The sequence below is a fragment of the Heterodontus francisci genome, chromosome 10, assembly GCF_036365525.1.
Source record: "Heterodontus francisci isolate sHetFra1 chromosome 10, sHetFra1.hap1, whole genome shotgun sequence".
Taxonomy (NCBI): domain Eukaryota; kingdom Metazoa; phylum Chordata; class Chondrichthyes; order Heterodontiformes; family Heterodontidae; genus Heterodontus; species Heterodontus francisci.
The window spans coordinates 16,253,871-16,278,118 of NC_090380.1; the positions used below are offsets into that span (position 1 = coordinate 16,253,871).

Consider the following 24,248-nt stretch of genomic DNA (forward strand, 5'->3'; position numbering starts at 1 on the left):
AAGATAATAAATTGTCTCCTGTAGCATTCTGTATAGAGCTACAAGAACCCCCCTACCTACCCTCTCTGCCTGTCTTTAGGTGGAGAGATGAGTTTCCCAGACTCTTATATCTGGGATATTTATGACTTAGCCATACTTATTAAAAATAGGCTATCCAAAAGATGATAATATTCTGTTAGTTTTCTTTGAGGGAAAGCTAGTTCAATTCTTTGGATCCAAATAAGTGTCTATAAGAATTTGTCTGGTTTGAACTTAATTAAAGGAGATTCATAGGGATATACTCCTCATTTGGTTTAGTCCCTATAACGGGTTAAAGCCATAGATCACTTCATTTCCATGTGAGGACAAGCAAAATAAGAGGCCAACAATATGAGATGGGCACCAAGAAATTAAATAGGGAATTCAGAAGCAACATCTTTACCCAAAGAGTGGTGAGAGTGTGGAACTCAATACCACAGGGAGTAGTTGAGGCAAACAGTAGCAATGAGTAGCATTTAAAAGGAGGCTCGATAAGCATATGAGAAAGAGGTAATACGGGGTTATGCTGATATTAGATGACTAAGGTGGGAGGAGGGTCACATGAAGCATAAACACTAGCACGGATTGGTTGAACTGAATGATCTTTTTGTGCTGTATATTCTATGTAATTATATAATGCTAATATTGCATTATACATCTGTAATGATCAAAGACTACAGTATAATGCAATATTTGTATAATTAATGATTCTGGGTGAAAAAACATCAGATTTTCTAAATCTCACTTAAATTTATAAATCATTGTTGTTTTGTTTCATTTTACAGATGAAATCATGCAGCAAGTCAGTCCTGTATACGCTGCTGATATCACTGAACAGCTGGCCAAACAATTTGCCATTCGATCAGGTAAGAGTTCTTGTGTCCTCCACCTAGCACTTCCTCATGGTGTCTTTGTCCCATTGAGATATGTGGTACTAAACTCAAATTACAGTTCCTTTCTGTGTTCCAGGATAGGGAGGCACAACATGTAAATATTATGATGTAGCAACAACAAGTTGACTTAGAAAAGCCAGTTATTAAGTGATTAATTTGGAAAACAAAATCACAATTTCTGTTTTGAGTTTGTGTAGTTTCAGAAAGCTGGGGTTTAAAACAGAGGCTGTACAAAATGGAAAACTGAATATATTGGATTGTAAGATGAAGAAATCTTGATTTTTGATTAAGAAGCAGTTAAGATAAAGGCTGTCGTAGAGGTGAATTGAATTGTATACAACAAGGCTATTGCTGATCAGTGCTCGAAATACAACCTCGATTTTCTGCAATAGTAAAAGAAATCTACATTGTTGATAGGATCAATTTGTGAGGGAAGTGTGTATGAAAGGGAATCCAGATTGGCTGTGATAGGCCTTGCTTTGTGTCCCCTGTTAAAATTTTGAAAAAAAGTTCAAAATTTAAAAAGATGGACCTACATGTACACAATTGGTCACTCCGTGTTTGATTGCATGGACCCTTCCACCTAATACATTTCAAGGGCCACTTTGTCGTACAGCACTGCATGCCAGGGATGAACAGCTGTTCCTTACACCCAGTTTTATAGTGCCACAAATGTTGGAAAGTAGGTTGGATAATGTATTTTTGTCCTGTTCCATATGACTACAACATGGGTGGATATATTTTTGTCCCAGTCGTTCCCAGCAGGTAATCCCAGAAATGATGGGATCTGTGGAGAAGCTTCTGAAGAATCTTCTTAACTTATGCTGGAGCTGCAGTAGTGTGAGCAAAACTGCATTATTCTGATAATCGTGTTTGATTAACAGCACTTGAGAAGTATTGGTATAAGAGGTGAATTTGTCAGTGGAAAACAATTCAGATGGGGAAACAGCAGGCTATCTAGGTATTCGATACTTGTGTAAACTTTTTGTGATAGTTTAAATTAGGGTTAATGTAAAAAAAAAAATAGGTTTGGCTCATTCACCCCATGGAACTGCTACATTGTAAGAAGCTTTAAAAGGCAGCTTTTGTAAAAGGTACATTAAAACATGCAAGGAGTTATTCCACCTTTCATATTATTGTGCCGTTTAGAATTATGATGTGCCTTTGTTACATTTATATTTTATTTGTAGATAAATCTGCAGTTATTCTCCATAAACTGGTCTAATAGTGTGGAATTTTCCATTGTCTGAGGTGACAGGAGAAATAGAGATGTAAAGAATCAGGGATCTGGCTTGTTCTGATTTCGTGTTTGGACACTATTATACCCAAAGACAGAAAATTGTGGGGAGGATGTGCAATGGTGAGGTTCTAAGCTAGCTTAAGCATTCATAAAATCCAAAATTCTAGACCAGCATTGTGGGCTCCTTAATGGCTGCACATGAAGACGGAGTTCAGTATTGTGGACCTTTTACACACTGCTCACAAGGGCAGAATTTAGTGGAAGAGAGTACTACGGGCCTTTAATTACTACACTTCGGGACAGAATTCAGAGCCAGACTAATACCTGGCACCTTTTATTTACTACATCTAAATTCAATAATTAAACCAATTTGCAATAAATATCTAGTGACCATGAAACTACCTGATTGTCATTAAAAACCCATTTGGTTCACTGGCCTTATGGGAAGGAAATCTGCCGTCCTTACCTGGTCTGGCCAACATGTGACTCCAGACCCACAGCCATGTGGTTTACTCTTAACTGCCCTCTGAAATGGTCCAGCAAGCCACTCAGATGTATTCAAGAAGGTGGCACACCACCACCTTCAAGGCAATTGGGATGGGCAGTAAATGCTGGCCTTGCCATTGACACCCACAACCATTGAATCTATATATAAAATAAAACCCCCAGAACAGAAGTCAAAACCTGAATATTATGGTGGGCCCTTTAATTACGCCACTTGGGAGAGTTCCTTTTGCTGTCAGTGTCTCACTGCTGGCTTAACATTCATTCAGCCAGGTACACAAAAGTGGCACTTCAAATACGGGTGAATTATCTTTTGTCTAATCTTAATTGACAAGCTTACATTGGGGACAGAATTGTTTAACCTTAGTTATACACTTGCAGTTGATGAATTTAATGAGTAGTGATTTTTCATGTCTGTTAATGGAAAATCTGCAATTAATGTTAAGCAATTCTATCCCCAATATAAACTTCTCAATTATCAGAAATGGTTCATCAGTTCTGAGGGGGAGAGTGATGATAAACAACTCTATTGTCAGAAACTGCCTACTCCAAAAAAAAGTCCATAAATACACAAATTCCTCTATTAAACATGACTTTGCAAATGTGTGTTTCTGGTTTGGAAAATCTTTGAAGCTTTGAGACTTTTTATTACTTTGAAACAGATCCCTGCAACAAACTTTGTTCCCTTTGACGCTGGTTTCTGTCCCATCACCAGCCAATCACCTTAAGATGAATCAGACTGTGAAACTTTTGTGTCCTGTTGGATTTCAAGCTAAGCTGAGTTTAAGACCAAATTTTATTCATCACAAAGTTTTCTTCCCTGTATCATTGCCCATCTCTATCCTTACCTCAGCCCCAATGTTGCTGAAACTCTTTTCTACACTTTTTTGTCTCCTGAACATTTATTAGTTAGGATTTGTTGATTTGGCCATTACATGGACAGCATTATCTATTGATGAAACCTGTATATTTTTTTTAAGAGGTATCTGGAATGTCTTCTTTTGGGCCTCCTTATCTCGAGAGACAATGGATACGCGCCTGGAAGTGGTCAGTGGTTTGTGAAGCAGCACCTGGAGTGGCTATAAAGGCCAATTCTGGAGTGACAGGCTCTTCCACAGGTGCTGCAGAGAAATTTGTTTGTTGGGGCTGTTGCACAGTTGGCTCTCCCCTTGCGCCTCTGTCTTTTTTCCTGCCAACTACTAAGTCTCTTCGACTCGCCACAATTTAGCCCTGTCTTTATGGCTGCCCGCCAGCTCTGGCGAATGCTGGCAACTGACTCCCACGACTTGTGATCAACGTCACACGATTTCATGTCGCGTTTGCAGACGTCTTTATAACGGAGACATGGACGGCCGGTGGGTCTGATACCAGTGGCGAGCTCGCTGTACAATGTGTCTTTGGGGATCCTGCCATCTTCCATGCGGCTCACATGGCCAAGCCATCTCAAGTGCCGCTGACTCAGTAGTGTGTATAAGCTGGGGATGTTGGCCGCTTCAAGGACTTCTGTGTTGGAGATATAGTCCTGCCACCTGATGCCAAGTATTCTCCGAAGGCAGCGAAGATGGAATGAATTGAGACGTCGCTCTTGGCTGGCATACGTTGTCCAGGCCTCGCTGCCGTAGAGCAAGGTACTGAGGACACAGGCCTGATACACTCGGACTTTTGTGTTCCGTGTCAGTGCGCCATTTTCCCACACTCTCTTGGCCAGTCTGAACATAGCAGTGGAAGCCTTACCCATGCGCTTGTTGATTTCTGCATCTAGAGACAGGTTACTGGTGATAGTTGAGCCTAGGTAGGTGAACTCTTGAATGTACCTGTTAGTAAAATACCGCAGTGAACTGTGATGGAGAATATAAAGGTTTGAAATTGAAGCTCTGAGTTTTATGAAGTGTATATATAAGGGATCGTTCCTGTGATCAATCATTACATTGACTGACCATTAACTCCTGCGCATTGTCAGCCTGTTTCACTGGAAGGCATTGCTGAGTACAGTTGATATTCAAATAACCATTGGTGAGATATTTGTTAAACAAATTAATCTGTTTAAATTCGGGTGACATTTTGCACATGGAGTAATGATTGCAAGATAGATGTATCTTATTTCCATATTTACATTTTATCCTTTATTTTCCTCACTAACTGATTAGTCAGTGGAATATTAGGAATGGGAATAGACCTTCAGCCCTTTGAGTTGGCTGATCTGTAGCTCAACTCCATTTACCAGCTTTTGTTCCATACCCCTTGATACATTTCCTAAAACAAATGTATTGATCTCAGTCTTGAAAGCTCCAATTGACCCAGCATCCAAAGTGTTTTGGGGAAAGAGTTCCAGATTTCCATTTCCTACTGTATGAAGAAGTAATTTCTAATTTTACATCTTAATTACCTAGCTCTAATTTTAAGATTGTGCTCCCCTTGTCCTGGATTCCCCACTGGGAGAAATAGTTCCTGTGTATCCATCTCTGTCATAGGTTCCTGTAGTCCACTTGATTTGTAAATTCCTCAAAGAAGTCAAAGAGGTTGGTCAGACAGAATCATCTTCTGAATTAACTCTATGCTGTTAACAAGGTTATTGTTGTACAGTTGAATGGGTGTGTCAGTTCCATTTGTTTTGCATGGAATGGCAGTAAGCCTAATGGACCTGTGGTTGCCTGACTGTTTGTTTGTTTTGTCACACTCTTTCTGAACATGAGAACCACATTAGCATGTTTGTGATATTGAGTATTGAACAGGATCCATGTTTTTGTTACTTCTAGACTTGACTATTCCAATGCTGTCCAGGCCGGCCTCCCATTTTTCACCCTCCATAAACTTGAGGTCATCCAAAACTCTGCTGCCTGTGTTGGAATTCACTCCAAATCCTATTCATTTATCATCCTTGTGTTTACTGATCTATATTGGCTCGGTTAAGCAACATCTCAATTTTAAAATGCTCACCCTTGTTTTCAAATCCCTCCATGATTGTGTTCATCCCTATCTCTGCAATCTCCTCCAACCATACAACCCCTATGAAGTATCTGCACTGCTGCAGTTCTGGTTTCTTGTGCATCCCTGATTTTAATTGCTCCACCTTTGGTGGCCATGTTTTCCGCTGCCAGGGCCCTAGGCTCTGAACATCCCTCCCGATACCTCTCTGCTTCTCTATCTTTATCTCTCTTTCCTCCTTTAAGACACTCCTTAAAACCTACCTCTTTGACTAAGCTTTTGGTCATCTTCCCTAATAGTTCCTTATGTGCTTCAGTGTTAAATTTTGTTTGATACTACTCCTGTGAAGTACCTTAGGACATTTTACTGCATTAAAGGTAGTTTATAAATGCAAGTTGTTGTTATTATGTTGTAACTGAGGTCTGTCAGTGCATTGGAAAGCCACAACACAGCATCTGTAGACTTGCATTCTATTGGTCGAAATTGTAATCATTGCTTTTGATCCTTTCAAGTTCCAACCTTGCTGTGTCTCACTCCTTTGCTGGTATTGGAGCCGCTGCTGCGCATTGCTTCTCCTCCTGTTCCTGCCCCCACACCCCGCCACATTCACTCTTTCCTTCCTCCCCCAACATATCTGGCTGTTGGTGAAAAAAAATTACATGGAATTGTATAGAAGTTTATAATGCAGAGAATTCGGGTCACTATATGCATTTCTGCTAAATCCCTGGATCAGCATATGCCTTGATTCTACTGCATAACCTCCACCAGCTGATACCTTGCCACTCCAACAGCTCCTGGATCCACTCCATATTCATAATTGCCTCTGAATTTGGACTTCATACAATGTACAGATCAACTCCATCCCGACACAGGGCTTTCAAGTTCAACTTTGGGCTCCTTCATATCATCTCCCTATCTTCTGCCTATAACTGACATGTCTTTCCTAATCCCTGCCATGCTAATGTAACCTGAATTCCTTGTGTCCATTCATCACTTGCGCATTTTGGCTGCCAATCCCCACTCAACTCCATTGCTTCTATCTCTCCTTTTTCTGCTTGGTCTTTCTCTCGTATTTTCTTTCCTTTCTGTCACCCAGACATGCCACCTTTCATTCCTTTCTGCAGTACTTTGTCATCTCATCCTTGCAACAACCCTTCACTATTATAAAAGCAAAATCCTGCGGATGCTGGAAATCTGAAACAAAAACAAGAAATGCTGGAATCACTCAGCAGGTCTGGCAGCATCTGTGGAAAGAGAAGCAGAGTTAACGTTTCGGGTCAGTGACCCTTCTTCGGAACCCTTCACTATTACTCTGTCTGCTTAATCTACTGCACCATCCCAGGCTTGAATACTCTTCGGATAAGTGTGCAGCTATCCTCTGTACCTCTCTCAATATTCCCTGATGGGCCCATCGAGGCACTTGTTGCCTCTTCACGAGCAGAAACCCAACTGCCTGTTTTAACCTCCTCTCTCTATCTCACTGATCATCCTGCCCAGTGAACTTTGGGGCCAATCTTATTTTCATCCTGCTCGCCACACCCACTCCTGTCCACATTGGCTGTGTCAGCTGTTCAGCAATCATGGCCCATCTCCAAATTTCCCTCCAGAATATTCATTCACTTGTGAACAAAACTCTTGCCATCCACTACCTTATTGTGGGTGATTACATTAATATCCTGAAACTTGCCCCCTATCAAAGTCTCCCCTTTTGGCATATTTCCCTCCGAACACTTTACCTTGTTCCTTGCCCTCTCATCTAAATCCTTTATTGTCTACCACTCCACTCCCCCCTCGAGCCCCATCTTGCAATATCTGTCTCCTTTTTCTTCCACAGCCTCTGTACTGAGTGACTCCTTATCCTTGCTGTTTTCAATTTCCATATCACCTCCCCTAGCCCCCTATTGTCTAAATTCACTGTCCTCCCGAAACCCTTCTGTACAACTCTACTATGTGTCTTCATGGTCATTCCCTTGACCTTGCCATCTCCTGGTTTCTCTACTCCCATGGTCTCAATCACCTGAGAAGACCATGTCTGACTGCACCACCCGCAACCCAGTACACCTTTCAATCTCACTTTCTTCTGCATCCACTGCTGGAAAAATTTATAACTGTGATCTTGAACTTACAACTACCTAGCCTTTCACCCTTCTTTCACTATAGTACTTCTGCAGCTGCCGATTTTGTTCAACTATTCCCTCACCTCCACTTTTGATGCCTTTTATTCTCAGCAAAACCTTTACAATGTCCCAGCCTAGCTTCCCTTGGAATGGGCCCATCTTCAGTCCCTCAATTCCAAGAAGTGCACAACTTATTTATTTTTTATTTTTTATTATTTAGAGATACAGCACTGAAACAGGCCCTTCGGCCCACCATCAACCACCCATTTATACTAATCCTATACTGATTCCATATTCCTACGACATCCCCATCTGTCCCTATATTTCCCTACCACCTACCTATACTAGGGGCAATTTATAATGGCCAATTTACCTATTAACCTGCAAGTCTTTGGCATGTGGGAGGAAACTGGAGCACCTGGAGGAAACCCACACAGACACAGGGAGAACTTGCAAACTTCACACAGGCAGTACCCAGAATTGAACCCGGGTTGCTGGAGCTGTGAGGCTGCGGTGCTAACCACTGTGCCGCTGTGCATCACCAGATCTGACTGGATGATATCAAGTGCCATCCGGCCTCTGCCAAAATGACTCATGATTCCAGGATCATCAGCTTCTTTTCTCCACTACAAATCCTTCTTTAACTTCGTTCCCCTGTCCCCTCTGCTCTCACATCTAAAAACAAGTGCAAGAAGCTCATGAATTTTTTTACTACCAAAACTGAGACCATCTGTTTATCTGCCTCTGCTGTTCCCTCCATTGAGCCAAACCCCACCCTAGGTTTCTTACACCATTTGTTGCCATGTCTTCTCCGAGCTTATCTTGTCAGTGAAACTTATCTTGTGTTCCCTTGACCCCATTGCTATTAAAGTGCTGACTACTCAACTTCCCTTCCTGACCTGCATACTAGCTGAATTTTGAACAGCGAGTCACTGCACCCCACCCCAGCCCTTTCAAAATTGCCATCTCAGCTCCCTTCTCAAAAAAAAATCACCCTTGACCACCTGTGTATGCAAACAACCACTCCATCTCCAGTATCCCTTTCATCTCAAGTCCTTGAGTATATTAATAAAAGCAAAATACTGCAGATGCTAGAAATCTGAAATAAAAACAAGAAATGCTGGAAATACTTAGGTGGTCTGGCAGCATCTGTGGAGAGAGAAGCAGAGTTAATGTTTCAGGTCAGTGACCTGTCTTCAGAACTGACAAATATTAGAAATGTAAAAGGTTTTAAGCAAGTAAAGCGGGGGTGGGGCAAGAGATAACAAAAAAGGTGTTGATAGGACAAGGTCACAGAGAATAACTGACCAGAATGTCATGGAGCAAAGGCAAACAGTATGTTAATGGTGTGGTGAAAGACAAAGCATTAGTACAGAGAGGGTGTCAATTGACTGTAAAATAAATAGCCCTGGTTCAAAGCATAAATATTAAAAAAAACAGTGGGTAGGCACAGTAGAAACAAACTAAACAAACTAGAATAAAATAAACAATAAAAATAAAAAAGGGGGCCCGTCATGCTCTGAAATTATTGTAGCATGCCTAATCAGTAAATGAGATGCTGTTCCTCGAGCTTGCATTGATATTCACTGGAACACTGCAGCAATCCCAGGACAGAGATTAGAGAGGGGGTGGGGGGTGTTGAAATGGCGAGCAGCCGGAAGCTCGGGGTCGTGCATATCGACTGAGCGGAGGTGTTCCGCAAAGCGGTCACCCAGTCTGCGTTTGATCTCGCCAATGTAGAGGAGACCGCACTTTGAGCAGCGAATACAGACTACTAAATTAAAAGAAGTACAAGTAAATCGTTGCTTCACCTGAAAGGAGTGTTTGGGGCCTTCATTGATGAAGGGTCACTGACCTGAAACATTAACTCTGCTTCTCTCTCCATAGATGCTGCCAGACCTGCTTAGTATTTCCAGCATTTCTTGTTTTTATTCCTCGAGTATATTGTTGCCTTGCAGAACCATGCCCATCATTCTCTGTTTGAATCTCTCCAATCAGGTTTCCACCTTGCTGCTGCAACAGGCCCACCATAATCAAACACAAATGACGTTGCCTATTGCTGCGATAATGGTTCGATAACCTTCCTCAACCTTCTAGGACTTGTCTTTATTCTTTAACAGTCGATTACGCAACTTTCTTTCAAAACCTCTCCTTGGCTTTCCAGCTCGGTGGAATTATCCCTCAATTGGCTCCATTCTTACCAATCCAATTGTAGCCATAGCTTCCCCTGCAATGACTTCTCTTTCCCTCCACCATTACCTGTAGAATCCCCTAAGGAACCTTCTTGGCTCCTCCTCTTCCTCATCTACATATTGCTCCTCGGCAATATCATCCACAGACTTGTGATCAGCTTCCACATATACTCCAGTGATACCCATCTTTACCTCTTCACCATTTCTTCCCATACCAGCTCTTCTTTCTGTGATGTAATATGACACCTGGGCTTGCATAGTCCCCAATTTCCTCCAATTAAACATTGAGAAGCCTAAAATCGTTATTTTCGGTCCCTGTCGCAAACTCTGAGCCCTTGTTACTGATGCCATCTTTCTTCAGGATTACTGTGTCAGGCTAAACCAGACTGTACACAATTTTAGCATCCTAGTCAACCCAAGCTGAGCTTCTGACCTCATTGACTTCAGAAGAAAAACTGCCTACTTCTACCTCTAACATTTCCCATCTTCATCCTTTCTCTTTCTGCTGCTAAGTCCTCCCTACATAGCTTTATTACCTCCAGAATTGGCAAATCCAATACCCTCCTGGCAGTCTTCTCACACATCAGCCTCTGTGAATATTATCTTGACCCAAAACTCTGATTTCTGGAACATAGGAACAGGTGTAAGCCATTCAGCCCATTAAGCTTTCTCCGCCATTCAGTTAGATCATGGCTGATCATCTACCTCAACGCCACTTTCCCATGCTATCTCCATATCCCTTGATGTCATTAGTATCCAGATAGCTATTGATTTTCTGTATCCTATCCCACATCAAGTTCTGCTGATCCATCATTCCGGGTACTGCCTGTGTGGAGTTTGTAAGTTCTCCCTGTGTCTGCGTGGGTTTTCTCCGAGTGCTCCGGTTTCCTCCCACAAGCCAAAAGACTTGCAGGTTGATAGGTAAATTGGCCATTATAAATTGTCACTAGTATAGGTAGGTGGTAGGGAAATATAGGGACAGGTGGGGATGTTTGGTAGGAATATGGGATTAGTGTAGGATTAGCAGAAATGGGTGGTTGATGTTCGGCACAGACTCGGTGGGCCGAAGGGCCTGTTTCAGTGCTGTATCTCTAATCATCCCCGTCAGCACTGACCTACATTGGCTCCTGATCGCCCAATTCCTCAAAGTTAAAATGCACTTCCTTATGTTTAAATTTTTTATATGGCCTCACTCTCTCTCTTCCTCTAATCTTTTGCAAGCGTGCATCCACTTTATTCTGCCAACTCTGGCCTTGTGCGTCCCTCCATCCCACTATCGAGAGCATTGGCTTCAGCTGCCTCGGTTCCATGCTCTAGAATTCCCTCCCTAAACATCACCCATTCCAACACCCTATTCTCCTAGAAGACTTTTAAAGCTCACCTGTTTGAACCAGCCTTTGGTCACTCCTCGTAATATCTCGTTTGGCTTGGCCTCCATTTCTATCTGATTCCGCCTCTGTGAAGCACCTTGGATTATTTTTCTAAACTAAAGGCACAATAACTTGGGTGCAGCTTGTAAAAGTGTATAAAAGTAAGCAGTTATCTGCTGACGCACAGAGTGGTTGCACAGAGTTGGCATAAATGGAGTGCATCGTAAGTAGAGTGTGAATTTGGTGTTGGTGGGAATTTGGTTCAGAGGGGGAAGAAGGTGCTGCTTTTGCGTTCAATATTTGTAGTGATACATATAAGCTTGAGGCAGTAAGTATTTAAAATGTTGTCCAGAGCTTCAGTGCTTATTGCAAGTTACTGTGTAAAAGCAAACTTACAACAGATTAAAAAGTAGATATAAAATAAAGACAGACTTGTATTTATTCATGACCAGGAAGTCCCAAAGCAACTTACAGCCATTGAAATATTCAGCCGATGAAATACTTCTTTTAAGTGCAGTCACCGGAAATGTGACAGCCAATTTGTGCACAGAAAGCTTTCTCAAACAGCACTATTACAATAACAAGACCATCTGTTATTGGTCAGGGCACCAGGGATAACTCCTCTGTTCCTCCTCGTAATAGTACTATGGGATGTTTTACTTTCATCATGAGAGGGCAGACGGGGCCTTGAAAGATGGCATCTCTGACAGTGCAGCACAAAGTATCAGCTTGGATTTTTATGCTCCAGTGCTGAAATGGGACTTGAACCCACAACCTTCTGACTCAGAGGTAGGAGCGCTACCAACTGAGCCATGGGTGACACCAAAGACATAGACTAAGATATGGCTTAGGTTGTGTGTCTAGTTGTGTGGGGGTTTGTGGAGAGCGAAACTGTCCCAAGTGAACATGTCAGCAGTCAATGTCTCCATCTTGAATTTCTCTGGCTCAGTCACTGAGTTGGAGTGAGAGTTGGAGTCGCTCTGTCACATAAGGGAGAGGGAGGAGTAGCTGGACAGTTAATGGGTAAAACAACAGAAGATCAGTGGGAGGTGTTCAAAAAAGAATTTAACCTGGTACAGAACCAGTTTAAACCCCAAAAATGCAAGAGCTGTACTTGCCAAAACAAAAGCCATGGCTCGTGATAGATTTAGATTTAGAGATACAGCACTGAAACAGGCCCTTCGGCCCACCGAGTCTGTGCCGACCATTAACCACCCATTTATACTAATCCTACACTAATCCCATATTCCTACCACATCCCCACCTGTCCCTATATTACCCTACCACCTACCTATACTAGAGGCAATTTATAATGGCCAATTTACCTATCAACCCGCAAGTCTTTTGGCTGTGGGAGGAAACCGGAGCACCCGGAGGAAACCCACACAGACACAGGGAGAACTTGCAAACTCCACACAGGCAGTACCCAGAATTGAACCCGGGTCGCTGGAGCTGTGAGGCCCCGGTGCTAACCACTGCACCACAACTTAAAAATAAAAGAAAAAGCATAAAAAATGCAAAGAAAAGCACAAACCCGGTAACTCTGATACAAAGAGCAGCAAAAGGTGACAAAACAGATAATAAGAGCTACAAAAAGAGAGAATCAAAAACTTGCAAGGAATATCAAAATTAATACAAACTTTTACAATTGTATTTGGTAAAAGATGGTGGTCAGGAGCAATGTGGGCCCCTTGAAAACTGATAATGGTGATCTTGTCCGTAAAATAAGGAAATGGATACGTTGAATACTTACCTTCCTATGTCCTATTTTCCTACGCATCAGTATTTACAGTAGAGCAAGAGGAGAGCATGCCAGACATCCCAAGGAAACTAATATTGAATCAGAGACAGGGACTCACCAAAATTAAAGTAAACTAAATAACAGTAATTAAGAAAATATTGGCATTATAGAGTGACAAATTCCCAGGACCAGATGCTTTCCCTCCTAGGGTTTTATGGGGAAAAGATAAGAATATTGCAGCCAATCCTGATCTCAAAGATCTTCGAAGGTCTGGCAGCCGACAAGACTGAGGCTGTATTTGTGGGGGACGCCGTCGTAACACCCCTTTCCAGCTCCCCTTCGCCTCACAGTGACCACAACAACACGGAAGGCGGCAGTTACGGGTTGTAAGTCCAGCTCAATTGGCGTAGAGATTGGGCGCCACAGGTTGCCTTTGTTGGTGGGAGAGGTCATCGCATCTCACTGGACAGCTACCACCTGCCTCAAACCGGGCAGCCCCTGGTCAGTAAGGTTCTGTCCCGCCTCAATCTACCTGCTTCAATGGGTGCTTGGAGCTCAAGGTCACTGCCCAACAAGTGGACTGTAACACCGCACCAAACAGCACGACAAAGAAAGGAAAGAAGGTAGCAGCCCTTTGTTTTGCAAGCGAGAATGTCAGAACTATGTGTCCTGGCTTGTCAGAAGACCCTACACAAATCAACAATTCTCGGAAGACCACCATCATTAACAATAAGCTCAGTAGACTCAATGTGGACATTGCAGCACTTCAGGTGACATGCCTCCCTGCGAGCGGATCTCTAAGGGAGCAAGACTACACCTTCTTCTGGCAGGGTATGGATCGTGAAGAACCAAGACAGCGTGGAGTGGGCTTCGCCATCAGAAACTCTTTGCTCAGCATGATCGAGCCACCTTCAAATGGCTCAGAACGCATACTGTCCATCCGATTGCTCACCGCCTCTGGTCCAGTACACCTACTCAGCATCTGTGCTCCAACACTCTGCTCCCCATCTGAAGTTAAAGACCAGTTCTATGAGGAACTCCATAATATCATTAGTAGCATCCCCAATCCCGAACATCTATTCCTGCTGGGGGACTTTGATGCCAGGGTTGGGGCTGACCATGACTCATGGCCCTCCTCCCTTGGGCGCTATGGCATTGGAAGGATGAATGAGAAGGACAGAGACTGCTTGAGTTGTGAACCTATCACAATCTCTGCATCACCAACTCGTTCTTTCATACTAAATCCTGTCACCAGGTTTCTTGGAGGCACCCAAGATCACGTCATTGGCACCAGCTGGACCTCATCGTCACAAGGCGAGCCTCTTTAAACAGCGTTCAAATCACGCGCAGCTTCCACAGTTCGGACTGTGACACCGACCCTCCCTGGTCTGCAGCAAGGTTAGACTCAAACCAAAGAAGCTACATCACTCCAAGCAGAAGGGCCGCCCGCTCATCAACATTAGCAGAATTTCTTATCCACAGCTGTTAGATAAGTTTCTAAATTCACTTGAAAAAGCCCTTCAAAACACTCCTACAGGGAATGCAGAGACTAGGTGGGCCCACATCAGAGGCACCATCTCATGACTCACCAATGACCACCTATGGCAAACGTGTGAAGCAGAACGCAGATTGGTTTCAATCTCACTTTGAAGAGCTGGAACCTGTCATAGCCGCTAAGCGTATTGCACTGTTGAACTACAAGAAAGCCCCCAGCGAGTTAACATCTGAAGCACTTAAAGCCGCTAGAAGTGCTGCACAAAAGAACAGCCAGGCTGCTCAAATGACTACTGGCAACACCTATGCAGTCATATTCAGCTGGCCTCCGACACCGGAAACATCAGAGGAATGTATGATGGCATCAAGAGAGCTTTTGGGCCAACCATCAAGAAGATCGCCCCCCTCAAATCTAAATCAGGGGACAGGATCACTGACCAACGCAAGCAAATGGACCGCAGGGTGGAGCACTACCTAGAACTGTACTCCAGGGAAAATGTTGTCACTGAGACCACCCTCAATGCAGCCCGGTCTCTGCCAGTCATGGATGAGCTGGACGAACAGCCAACAAAATCGGAACTCAGTGATGCCATTGATTCTCTAGCCAGTGGAAAAGCCCCTGGAAAGGACGGCATTACCCCTGAAATAATCAAGAGTGCCAAGCCTGCTATACTCTCAGCACTCTATGAACTGCTTTGCCTGTGCTGGGACGAGGGAGCAGTACCACAGGACATGCGCGATGCCAATATCATCACCCTCTATAAGAACAAGGGTGGCCGCGGTGACTGCAACAACTACCGTGGAATCTCCCTGCTCAGCATAGTGGGGAAAGTCTTTGCTTTAAACAGGCTCCAGAAGCTGGTTAAGCGTGTCTACCCGGAGGCACAGTGTGGCTTTCGAGCAGAGAGATCCACCATTGACATGCTGTTCTCCCTTCACCAGCTGCAGGAGAAATGCCGCGAACAACAGATGCCCCGCGACGTTGCTTTCATAGATCTCACCAAAGCCTGTGACCAGCTCTTCAAAGTGAGATTGAAACAAGTCTGCATTCTGCTTCACACGTTTGCCATAGGTGGTCATTGGTGAGTAATAGATGGCGTCTCTGATGTGGGCCCACTTAGTCTCTGCATCCCCTGTAGGAGTGTTTTAAAGGGCTTTTTCAAGTGAATTTAGAAACTTATGTAACAGCCGTGGATAAGAAATTCTGTTAGTGTTGATGCGCGGGCAGCCCTTCTGCTTGGAGTGATGCAGCTTCTTTGGTTTGATTCTAACCTTACACACCAGGGAATGGTTGGTGTCACAGTCCGCACTGTGGAAGCTGCGTGTGATTTGAATGCTGTTTAAAGAGGCTCGCCTTGTGACGATGAGGTCCAGCTGGTGCCAATGGCGTGATCTTGGGTGCCTCCAAGAAACCTGGTGACAGGGCTTAGTATGAAAGAACGAGTTGGTGATGCAGAGGTTGTGATGGGAACACAACTCAAGCAGTCTCTGTCCATTCTCATTCATCCTTCTAATGCCATAGCGCCCAAGGGAGGAGGGCCATGAGTCATGGTCGGCCCCAACCCTGTCATTGAAGTCCCCCAGCAGGAATAGATGTTCGGTATTGGGGATGCTGCTAATGATATTATGGAGTTCCTCATAGAACTGGTCTTTAGCTTCATGTGGGGAGCAGAGTGTTGGAGCACAGATGCTGAGTAGGTGTACTGGACCAGAGGCGGTGAGCAGTCGGATGGACAGTATGCGTTCTGAGCCATTTGAAGGTGGCTCTATCATGCTGCGCAAAGAGTTTCTGATGGCGAAGCCCACTCCATGCTGTCTTGGCTCTTCAGGATCCCTACCCTGCCAGAAGAAGGTGTCGTCTTGCTCTCTTAGAGATCTGCTCGCAGGGAGGCGTGTCTCCTGAAGTGCTGCAATGTCCACATTGAGTCTGCTGAGCTCGTTGTTAATGATGGTGGTCTTCCAAGAATCGTTGATTTGTGTAAGGTCTTCCGACAGGCCAGGACCCATAGTTCTGTCATTCCAGCTTGCAAAACGAAGGGCTGGTACCTGCTTTCCTTTTTTGTGTCGTGCTGTTTGGTGGTGGTGTTGCAGCCCACTTTGCAGGCAATGACCCTGAACTCCAAGCACCCAATGAAGCAGGTGGACTGTGGCGGGCAGAATCTTACTGACTGGGGGCTGCCCGGTTTGAGGCAGGCGGTAGCTGTCCAGTGAGATGCGATGACCTCTCCCACCGACAAAGGCAACCCGTGGCGCCCAATCTCTACGCTAATTGAGCTAGACTTATAACCCGTAAGTGCTGCCTTCTGTGTTGTTTTGGTCGCTGTGAGGTGACTATGGAGTGACCTCTCTGTGGCGCATACCTGGGCAGATGTATGGAGGTTGTGAGTTGCCCAAGCGTCAAAACCCCTGTCTCGGCCTTCCTGGTGGGGTCCAAAGAAGTGCAGAGCACGACGTTTGGCACCGGTATGGCTGCAGGAACTGCTGGAAACATGCCAAAGGTGACACATGGTCGCCTTCGGGGTTCCGCTCTGGATTTTTTGTTCGTGTTTATTCCCTTAGCCTTGGTCTCTTCCGAGACGCCCACAAGGTTGTTAGCAATGATGTTAGCAAAGTTTAGCAATGTTCTTAGACCTGTACACAAATCACCATCTTCAGAAAAGGGAGGGGAGATGGAGATTACAAGCCATTGAAAATACTCTTTTTAAAAAGAGGGTCAAGTCTCACAACAAATTCCACTGGTGAAAAGAGTCAAATAGGACATGATCCAATCCAGAGCAGCCTCTTTACATGCGAGCAGCAACACAGAAACTTAAGCAATGCACTTTGTTAATGTTTCTGGTCACTTGTTCCTCAAAGTTAAGAACCCCTAAGCTTTCATTCGCAGCAGCTCGAACTTGATGCCAGGAACACTGACTCGGTCAGAGTATTGTAAAATTAGAAAGTGACCCCCTCCCCAACCTCCAAAACGTTCATGCACCTTGCCTGTAGTACATGTCATTGACTGTGGTCCGATAAAACTTCCAGGCCATGTGAATAGCCAACAGGCTGCAGACCAGCCAGCCGATGAGGATTTTGAAGATGGTCACCCTCATGTCGTCGCTGCTCCAGTTTGGGCGAACTCGCTGCAGAAGAAGAAGGAGAAGACACTCTGCAGGAGGATTGAGAACAGCTTGAAATCCCATGGTGCTTCCATCCCCGCTCCAGGTGCTGCATCACTCGAGCAGGACGGAGTGGAACTTTCCCTCAGAACCGTCCGATTTCCCTTGCCCGCCGCTGTTTATCAGCGCATCTGCCCCGATGACAGGAGGCTGGCCAACTGATAGGGTAAATAGAGAGAAAGTCTTGTGTGGAAAATCATTGCTGCTGGTTGGAGAGTCTAGGGCTAGCTGGTATTATCTAAAATTTATAGCCGGCCTTTCAGGAGTCTAGTTAGGAAGCATTTCTACACAAAAAGGGTGGCAGAAGTTTGGAACACTCTTCTGCAAAAGGCAATTGATACTGAGTCAATTGTTTTTTTAAAACTGAGATTGATAGATTTTTGTTAACCAAAAATTTTAAAGAATAAGTAGCAAAGGGGGTTATATTGAGTTAGGTCAGTGATCAGTCATGATCTCACTGAATGACAGATTAGGCTTGAGGGGCTAAATGGTTTACTCCTGTTTCTATGTTCCTATATAAATACAAGTTATTATGCTGTTGACCAGTTGATTGATTAACAAACCATGTTGCTATCAGTAGCCTTGAATTCAGCAGCCTCAAAATTCACAAACCATTGCCATTTCTACCTCCATTCCCTTGTGCAGACGAGGCTCCAATCAAAATATTTATACAAATTTCTCATGACTGTAAAACATTATTTAAACAACTTAATGTGATTTGCATGTCATTTAGCTGCTGCCATTCCGGCCACTAACACTGTTCCCACCACTTCACTGATCCTTTCAAAAGGGAATAGAACAAGTATTGCTGTAGCTCCTGAGATACCCTTTGCAGTTGTAGGGTTGCCAACCATGCAGTATTGTCCTTGAATTCCAGATTCATTTCTGGGACTCTTCCTTGAGCAACAGCAACTGGAGACCATAGTTGGGATGGTTCCTGGCATTCATAAGGAGGGAGGGAAGGAACAAGAAATCGGGGCTTAGCGGGAGGGAGGGAGAGATCAGAGCTGGGGGAGGACGTCGGTGATTGTGACAAGGGCCAACGAGAATCCAAAAACAAGAAATGCTGGATTCACTCAGCAGGTCTGGCAGCATCTGTGGAAAGAGAAGCAGAGTTAACGTTTCGGGTCAGTGACCCTTCTTCGGAACTGGAATCCATGTTGGCAGAGAGGACGCCAAAGGATGCTAGGAAACCTGCGCAGCATCTGTAAAATTTAAATTCGGATCCCAACTGTAGAGTGGGAGCCTAATTTAATTAAATTAATGAGATGTGCCACTCTCCATGGTGGGGCACTCGAGCACCGTGAATCCTTTAAAAACTGCAACAGAAGCAAATTTAGCAGGTTGGGGATATGTTCCCCTATTCTTTAATTTTTAACCCTGACATCTGCTATTTGAGAAACTTAAAGTAATTCATATCGGTAGAGGAAAAGTACTAGAGAAAAGGGACTAAAAGCTGACAAATCCCTGGAACTGATGACCTACATTCTAGGGCTCTGAAAGAGGTGGCCTTAGAGATAGTGGATGCACTGCTTGTGATATTCCAAAATTTCCTTTTGGTAGCAAATGTAACATCTTTGTTCAAGAAAGGAGGGAGTGAAAAAATAATGAACTGCAGGCTGGTTAGCCTGTCATCGGTTGTTGGGAAAATGCTGGAATGTATTCAATGGTTAACAAGGCACTTAGAAAATCATCATATGATTGGGCAGTCAACATGCTTTTATGAAAGGGAAATCGTGTCTGACAAATTTATTATGTTTTTTGAGGGTATAGCTAACAGAGTAGATGAGGGGAACCAGTGGATGTAGTATATTTGAATTTCCAAAAGGAATTCAACAGGGTACCACATAAAAGGTATTACACAAGATAAGGGCTCATGGGGTTGGGGATAATATATTACCATGGATGGAAGATTGGTTAACATACAGAAAGCAGACAGTAGGGATGGAGGGGACATTTTCAAATTGGCAGGCTGTAACTAGTGGAGTGCTGCAAGGATCAGTGCTGGGGCCTCAGTTTTTTTACAATCTGTATTAATGACTTAGATGAAGGTACTGATAGTAATGTATTCATGCTTGCTGATGATACAAAGCTAGGTGGGACAGTGAGTTATGAGGAGGACACGGAGGCTACAAAGGGATATAGACGGGTTAAGTAAGTGCACAAAAAGCTGCCAGATGGAGTATAATGTGGGAAAATGTGAGGTTATTCACTTTGGGTAGGAAGAATAGAAAAGCCGTTTTTTTAAATGGGGAGAAACTTTTAAATGTTGATGTCTGCAGAGGTTTGGATGTCATTGTACGTGCAACACAGGAAGTTAGAATACAGGTACAGCAAACAACTGGGAAGGCAAATGGCATGTTATAAGATCATAAAATCATAAATAGGAGCAGGAGTAGGCCATTCGGCCCCTTGAGTCTGCTCCACCATTCAAGAAGATTATGGCAGATCTGATTGTGGCCTTAACTCCGACTTATTTCAAGGGGATTAGAATACAAGAGTAAGGAAGTCTTGCTACATAGTAGAGGGCTTTGTTGAGACCACACCTGGACAACTGCAGAGTTTTGGTCTCCTTATCTAAGGAAGGATATGTGCCTTGGAGGGGGGTCATAGTCTTAGAGTCTTAATGGCACAGGAGGAGGCCATTCAGCCCATTGAGTCCATGCCAGCTCTCCACAGAGCAATTCAATCAGTCCCACTCCCCGGCTATATCCCTACAGCCCTGTAAGTTTATTTCCCTCAGGTGCCTGTCCAATTTCCTTTTGAAATCATTCATTGTCTCTGCTTCTACCACCCTCCTAGACTGCGAGTTCCAGGTCAATACTACTTGCTGCATTAAAAAAAAATTCTTCCTCGCATTCCCTCTGCATCTGTTGCCCAAAACCTTAAATCTGGTGTCCCCTAGACCTTGTACCATCTTCTAATGGGAATAGTTATTCTTTGTCTACCCTATTCAAACCTGTCATCTTGTGAACCTCTATCAAATCTCCCCTCAATCTCCTTTGCTCCAAAGAGAGCAACCCCAGCTTCTCCAACCTATTCAACCAACCAGCTATTCACAATATATATTAATGATTTAGATTAGGGAACTAAACGCAATATCTCCAAATTTGCAGATGACAAAAAAGGGAGGGTGAGTTGTGAGGAGGATGCAGAGAGTCTTCAGGGTGATTTAGACAAGTTGAGTGAGTGGGCAAATGCATGGCAGATGGAGTATAATGTGGATAAATGAGGTTATCCACTTTGGTAGCAAAAACAGGAAGGCAGATTATTATCTGAACGGCCATAAACTGAGAGGGGAATATGCAACGAGACCTGGGTGTTCTCGTACACCAGTCGCTGAAGGTAAGCATGCAGGTGCAAAAGGCAGTAAAAAAGGCAAATGGTGTGTTGGCTTTCATAGCAAGACGATTTGAGTACAGGAGCAGGGATGTCTTGCTGCAATTATACAGGGCCTTGGTGAGGCCACACCTGGAATATTGTGTGCCGTTTTGGTCTCCTTATCTGAGGAAGGATGTTCTTGCTAAAGAGGGAGTGTAGCGAAGGTTTACCAGTTTACCGGTTTAAACACGGGTGAGGTCCCGGAGGACTGGAGAATTGCTAATGTTGTCCCCTTGTTTAAGAAGGGTAGCAGGGATAATCCAGGTAATTATAGACTGGTGAGCCTGACGTCAGTGGTAGGGAAGCTGCTGGAGAAGATACTGAGGGATAGGATCTATTCCCATTTGGAAGAAAATGGGCTTATCAGTGATGAGCAACATGGTTTTGTGCAGGGAAGGTCATGTCTTACCAACTTAATAGAATTCTTTGAGGAAGTGACAAAGTTGATTGATGAGGGAAGGGCTGTCGATGTCATATACATGGACTTCAGTAAGGCGTTTGATAAGGTTCCCCATGGCAGGCTGATGGAGAAAGTGAAGGCGCATGGGGTCCAAGGTGTACTAGCTAGATGGATAAAGAACTGGCTGGGCAACAGGAGACAGAGAGTAGCAGTAGAAGGGAGTTTCTCAAAATGGAGACGTGTGACCAGTGGTGTTCCACAGGGATCCGTGCTAGGACCACTGTTGTTTGTGATATACTTTAATGATTTGGAGGAAAGTATCGGTGGACTGATTAGCAAGTTTGCAGACGACACTAAGATTGGTGGAGTAGCAGATAGTGAAGGGGACTGTCAGAGAATACAGCAGAATATAGATAGATTGGAGAGTTGGGCAGAGAAATGGCAGATGGAGTTCAATCAGGGCAAATGCGAGGTGATGCATTTTGGAAGATCCAATTCAAGAGTGAACTATACAGAAAATGGAAAAGTCCTGGGGAAAATTGATGTCCAGAGAGATTTGGGGGTTCAGGTCCACTGTTCCCTGAAGGTGGCAACGCAGGTAAATAGAGTGGTCAAGAAGGCATACGGCATGCTTTCCTTCATCGGACGGGGTATTGAGTACAAGAGTTGGCAGGTCATGTTACAGTTGTATAGGACTTTGGTTCGGCCACATTTGGAATACTGCGTGCAGTTCTGGTCGCCACATTACCAAAAGGATGTGGATGCTTTGGAGAGGGTGCAGAGGAGGTTCACCAGGATGTTGCCTGGTATGGAGGGCGCTAGCTATGAAGAGAGGTTGAGTAGATTAGGATTATTTTCATTAGAAAGACGGAGGTTGAGGGGGGACTTGATTGAGGTGTACAAAATCATGAGAGGTATTGACAGGGTGGATAGCAAGAGGCTTTTTCCCAGAGTGGGGGATTCAATTACGAGAGGACACGAGTTCAAAGTGAAAGGGGAAAAGTTTAGGGGGGAAAGTTCTTTACGCAGAGGGTGGTGGGTGCCTGGAACGTGTTGCCAGCGGAGGTGGTAGATGCGGGCACGATGGCGTCTTTTAAGATGTATCTAGACAGATACATGAATGGGCAGGAAGAAAAGAGATACAGACCCTTAGAAAATAGGCGACATGTTTAGATAGAGGATCTGGATCGGCGCAGGCTTGGAGGGCCGAAGGGCCTGCTCCTTTGCTGTAATTTTCTTTGTTCAGACTGATTCCTGGGATGGTTGGACTGACGTATGAGGAGAGATTAAGTCGGTTAGGATTATATTTGCTGGAGTTCAGAAGAGTGAAGGGGGGATCTCATGGAAACCTATAAAATTCTAACCGGACTTGACAGGGTAGATGCAGGAAGGATGTTCCCGATGGTGGGGGAGTCCAGAACCAGAGGTCATAGTCTAAGGATATGGGGTAAACCTTTGAGGACTGAGATGAGGAGAAATTTCTTCACCCAGAGAGTGGTGAGCCTATGGAATTTGCTACCACAGAAAGCAGTTGAGGCCAGAACATTGTATGTTTTCAAGAAGGAATTAGATATAGCTGTTGGGTCTAAAGGGATCAAAGGATATGGGGGGAAAGCGGGAACAGGTTACTGAGTTGGATGATCAACCATGATCATAATGAATGGCGGAGCAAGCTTGAAGGGCTGAATGGCCTACTCCTGCTCCTATTTTCTATGTTCACCTAACCTTGTAAATAAAATCAGTCATCCCTGGAACCATTCTGATAAATCTCCTCAGGATCGTCACATCCTTCTTAAAGTGTGCAGCAAAAGTTCACTAGATTGATCCCTGGAATGAAAGGGTTGTCCTGTGAAGAGAGGTTGAGTAGATTGGGCCTGTACTCAAGTTTAGAGGAATGAGAGGAAATCTCATAGCATCTTATAGGTTTCAGAGAGGGCTTGACAGGGTTGCTGCTAAGAGATTGTTTCCCCTGGCTGGAGATTCTAGAACTAGGGGGCATAGTCTCAGGATAAGGGGTTGATCATTTAAGACTAGTGAGGAGGAGTTTATTCATTCAGAGGGTTGTGAATCTTTGGAATTCTGTACCTCAGAGTGCTGTGGATGCTCAGTCCTTGAGTATATTCAAGGCTGAGAGAGATTTTTGGATTCTAGGGGAATCGAGGGAGATGTGGATCAGGCAGGAAAGCGTAATTGAGGTCAAAACTCAGTTATGATCCTATTGAATGGTAGAGCAGGCTTGAAGGCCTACTCCTAGTAATTCTTATGTTCTTACCCTGAGGATGGTTAATATCGAGGCCAAAGAGGGGGAAAGAATGAATGCATTAAGATAGGGAGAGAGGAAAATGAAACAGGAAAAGTAAGAAAAAAAATGACAATTTTAATTTTACATTTTCAAAATCTCTCCGTTTACTAGCTGTACGAGTGAGACTGTGCAGTTTCAGTTGTTCCCTTTCAGGGCTGGAGAGGGTTGATTGGCATTGCAGGCACACAAATCTCATCATGAAACTTGTACTTATGCTGTTAAGTACTAGTCCTAACTTTGAGGCAAGTTTAATTACCAATTAATTGGCAGCAAATTCTGGCCCCTTTATATTCCAGTTAAAGAATGCACAAACAAAGCAATGCATTGCAATATGGATAATCCCATTGTACAGTGCATTCTGTACAGTGATAATGCATATACTTATCTCTTAATTGACCCCCTGTAGCATCGTTTGCAGAATTTTAGGAGAATTTTTTGTGTGCAGTGCAGGGAAGTTCTGGGCTTTTTATCATTCCTGCAGCTTTCACCTGATATTCACTTGTACAGAAACCA

At 44.0% G+C, this 24,248-nt stretch overlaps 1 protein-coding gene across 6 annotated transcripts in view; it reads left to right on the forward strand.

Annotated features, from left to right (window-relative positions):
* The window catches only part of mcf2la (mcf.2 cell line derived transforming sequence-like a), a 418,987-nt gene that overhangs the window by 50,147 nt on the left and 344,592 nt on the right, over nt 1–24,248 (forward strand). For all 6 annotated transcript variants that reach the window (XM_068040155.1, XM_068040156.1, XM_068040153.1 and 3 more), the window contains one exon: nt 804–884. In XM_068040155.1, coding sequence (XP_067896256.1) covers nt 812–884 — 73 coding nt within the window. In that variant the 5' untranslated portion in view covers nt 804–811. The remainder of the gene's footprint in view (nt 1–803; nt 885–24,248) is intronic.